We start from the raw sequence: 3,201 nt of genomic DNA on the forward strand, positions 1-3,201 counted from the left end.
TGGCTTCTTACTCTCTTGAACATGTCTAAGAAATGGTTTCCTTGCCTGTTTTCCAAATTGATAGGCTTCACATACCTTATGCATTTCTACAACCTTGAATTTAGGCAATCCTGCAATAATATTTGGGCCTGCATTGATTTAAGTCATTGTACATTAACATGACCAATGCATTTATGCCAGATATCGATATCTGTAACTACATCGGTCCCATGTGCAAACATTGCTACACTCAATTCAGGCATGTCCGCATCCAACGTAAACATCCTGCCCTTCTTCTTTCCTTTTGCTATCAAGAGACCGTTATTTTTTATATCCTCAACAAAGCATCCATGAGGATTAAATCTGACATGCAAGGCCTGCTCAACCATTTGACCAACAGAAACCAGGTTCTTGGTGATATTCGGGACATGAAATACATCAGATAGGTATTTCTTTTTCCCATCCTGCATAGACAAAGGAATTTTACCAATCTGCACAATAGGATGTGCAGTATCATCACCAGTCTCCACAAATCCTGGTTTTTCCATTTTCCTTGCATCCTGCATCCATTATGCATGACCTGTCATGTGGTTTGATGCACCTGAGTCAACATACCACACATCATTGCTTTCTTCTGCACTTGTCACAGAATTGGTCATGTGCTGCACCATAAACAGATGCTCATTTCTGTCATCAAGAAGATGCGTAATTCCCTTGCTGCAATTTTCCATTGGTGGTATTGTCTCCTTGCATGCTTCATGGAGGAGATGCTCTTGGTCGAGGTTGGCATTTACAAGTGGTTGCCTGAGGTTGGGGAGGTGTAGAAGTTGAGCAAGGAGCCATTTCTACAGCTGAGCTTGCTCGTTGTGCAGGAGCTCGTTGGAGAGCTATTAGAGGCGGTGTTCCCGTGTAGGAGAGGATGAACAACGAAATTGAAGGTCCACCACATGGGAATGACTCAAATCTTCCCTTGTATAGTTATAGGGAGAGCATTTTGTGACTATGAAGCTACGATGGCTCCACAACAACTATGATGAAGCTACGATGGCTCCACAACAAAAGCAACATTCTTGGAGAAATCCAAGCTAACACCTAACGAAAGAGTTGAAATGCTCCTAATTACATTAGCTTTTGATTTTTAAAGCTCGATGCTTTAGCCCAAGAAAGCTAGCACCTCTAATTTTGCATAAAACAATGTTACACCATTGGATCTTTTTAAAATCCATGTCTCCAATTGTGATACGTGGCTCTAGGAGGACTCAAAGATCCAAAACATGCCTCTAGGCTGCCTAACGTAAAAATTATAACTGAAATTACCAAAACAAATTAATACGCATTGTTACATTACATGGAAAAACAAAAAAAGTTAATTAGAATTACTCCTCGCTGATTGGGAACATTTTAAAAAAATACATAACCAATGTTAGATTACATTGCAAAACGAAAAAATTTTACAATTAAGCGCGGATCTAGTTTTTCAAAGTACAATTTTAAAAGGCCTTAGAGGATCTAGACTCTAGAGGTTGATGATGAGCCGTACATGTGCACCCTGGACACGTTCTTGACCGCCTTGCTCAGAGATTTGCTTCTGATCATGATCGGCTTTCCCTTCAAGTTTCCCTCCCCGTCAAACTCCAGCTTTTCAGCCCTGAACGCAAACGGGAATGCTCTATCCTTGGCCGCCGTCACCACGAAAACCCCGTCCCTGTCCGTTGTCACTTCCGTCGTTACGTCCAGGTTGTCGACCTTGGGTGCCTTCACGGTTCCTTTCGCTTCCGCGTTGTTATCGGCCTCAATCCTGACCTTATTGGCGTACAGAACTTCAGTCACCACCCATATCGTCTGCCCCCTGTAATTGCAGAAAAATCAAAGTTCAGAACAAACAATCGCAGAAAGAACATATTTTTGACCCGAGCGTCTTTTTTTGGAAAAGACATGCGATAGGAATCTAACCGCTTGGAGGACCACCGGAACTCCGGTCTCGATATGTTAGGCCGCCACGACGGATTCTTGTTCGTCGTGCTCCGGTTCACCAGGTCCATTAACGCGTCCGAGAGAACTCGACAGGACTTAACACCAGTCACGGTGCAATTCAGAGCTGCGGAACCCTTAAGGTCAAACTGCGCGTCGGCTGATCCTCCCATGATCGACGAAATGATAGATCTGGAAGATTTTAGAGACGCCTTGAGATCAGCCATGGCTTCCACCTTGAACATGGAGTTGGGTGGGAGGGATGATTCATTCTCGAGGCTGCGGAGGCCTGCAGTGATGGGCTCCTCGACGTTTTTCGTCCATGCGGTTGCATCGTCCTTGCAACCCAAGTTGAGGATGGAGCCGATGCGGGAAAGCTTGGAGCTCTGCCGTGGAAACCAGCTTCGATTGGTTTCAATGAAGATGTCGAGCGGCTCAACGCTGGTAACCCAGGGGTCCAAGGGGACAGCTTTATGAACCTTGGAGATGTAACTCTCCCATGTCTGTACCATCCCTGGACTAGAGTAGGAAGGGTTTCTTTGATGATCCCGAACGATTGCCTAGGCAGTCGAGATGCTTGCTAAGAAGATAATATTACCAAATGCTAGCTACCAACGGCCGATGATAGTACTTCAATGGTCCTGAATGGTAAGGGGTATTAAAATTAACATTTTATAGCCTCATCTGAGTCAACACACATGTGCTTGGAATATTAGGCAAGGAACACACATGTTCCTTTGCTAGTCAACTCATGTGCTTGGAATATTAGCAAAGGAACACTACATATGGTATCACAAGTGCCATAAGCATATTGTCCACAACATCTATTTTACTCATTCAAACTTCTAGAGAGTGGGTTTTGTCAAAGAGTGAGAAAGTGAGTGGTTCCTTATTTATGGGCCATTTCGTGGCTTTTACATCCTAAGGGCTACACTTGAAAGTATGGTTATGGAAGGGATTTTTAATCCCCAAATTTAGAAAAATATACATACAAAAGGGGTTTTTCAAATCTCAAGGTTCATATTTCTATCTAATCTTACATACCCACATACAATGAATCCATGACAAATTAAAGTATCTTCATGCAAACAAGTTGTAGAAATTTCTATGAGTCCATCTTTGATAGATTAAACCTTGCTTTCGATTAACATTACAAAACCACAAACTGGACAAGTTAAACTAGTAGCTCATTTTCCACTAACTTAAAACATACTTATTTACTAGCCTTGTGCATATTCACTAGGCTTCCCA

The 3,201-nt window shown here is 42.8% G+C and overlaps 1 protein-coding gene across 1 annotated transcript; it reads right to left on the minus strand.

Moving 5' to 3' along the window:
• Window positions 1-1,469: 1,469 nt before the first annotated feature.
• Window positions 1,470-2,579, minus strand: LOC147893721 (uncharacterized). Its single transcript, XM_087386690.1, has 2 exons — window positions 1,933-2,579; window positions 1,470-1,828 (listed from the first exon to the last, which is right to left on the minus strand). The coding sequence occupies exons 1-2, from the start codon at window positions 2,460-2,462 to the stop codon at window positions 1,489-1,491; spliced, it is 870 nt and encodes a 289-aa protein (XP_087242816.1). The 5' UTR covers window positions 2,463-2,579; the 3' UTR covers window positions 1,470-1,488.
• Between the last annotated feature and the right edge of the window lie 622 nt (window positions 2,580-3,201).

This window comes from Dipteris shenzhenensis, chromosome 15, assembly GCF_047967505.1.
Source record: "Dipteris shenzhenensis isolate YYH24624 ecotype China chromosome 15, Dip_SZ_1.0, whole genome shotgun sequence".
NCBI lineage: Eukaryota > Viridiplantae > Streptophyta > Polypodiopsida > Gleicheniales > Dipteridaceae > Dipteris > Dipteris shenzhenensis.

Coding starts and splice junctions, on each gene's coding strand:
- LOC147893721 (XM_087386690.1), bottom strand. CDS start 2,462: ATGGTACAGACATGGGAGAGTTACATCTCCAAGGTTCATAAAGCTGTC. Junction 1,829..1,932: donor TTCCGGTGGTCCTCCAAGCG/GTTAGATTCCTA, acceptor CTGCAATTACAG/GGGGCAGACGATATGGGTGG.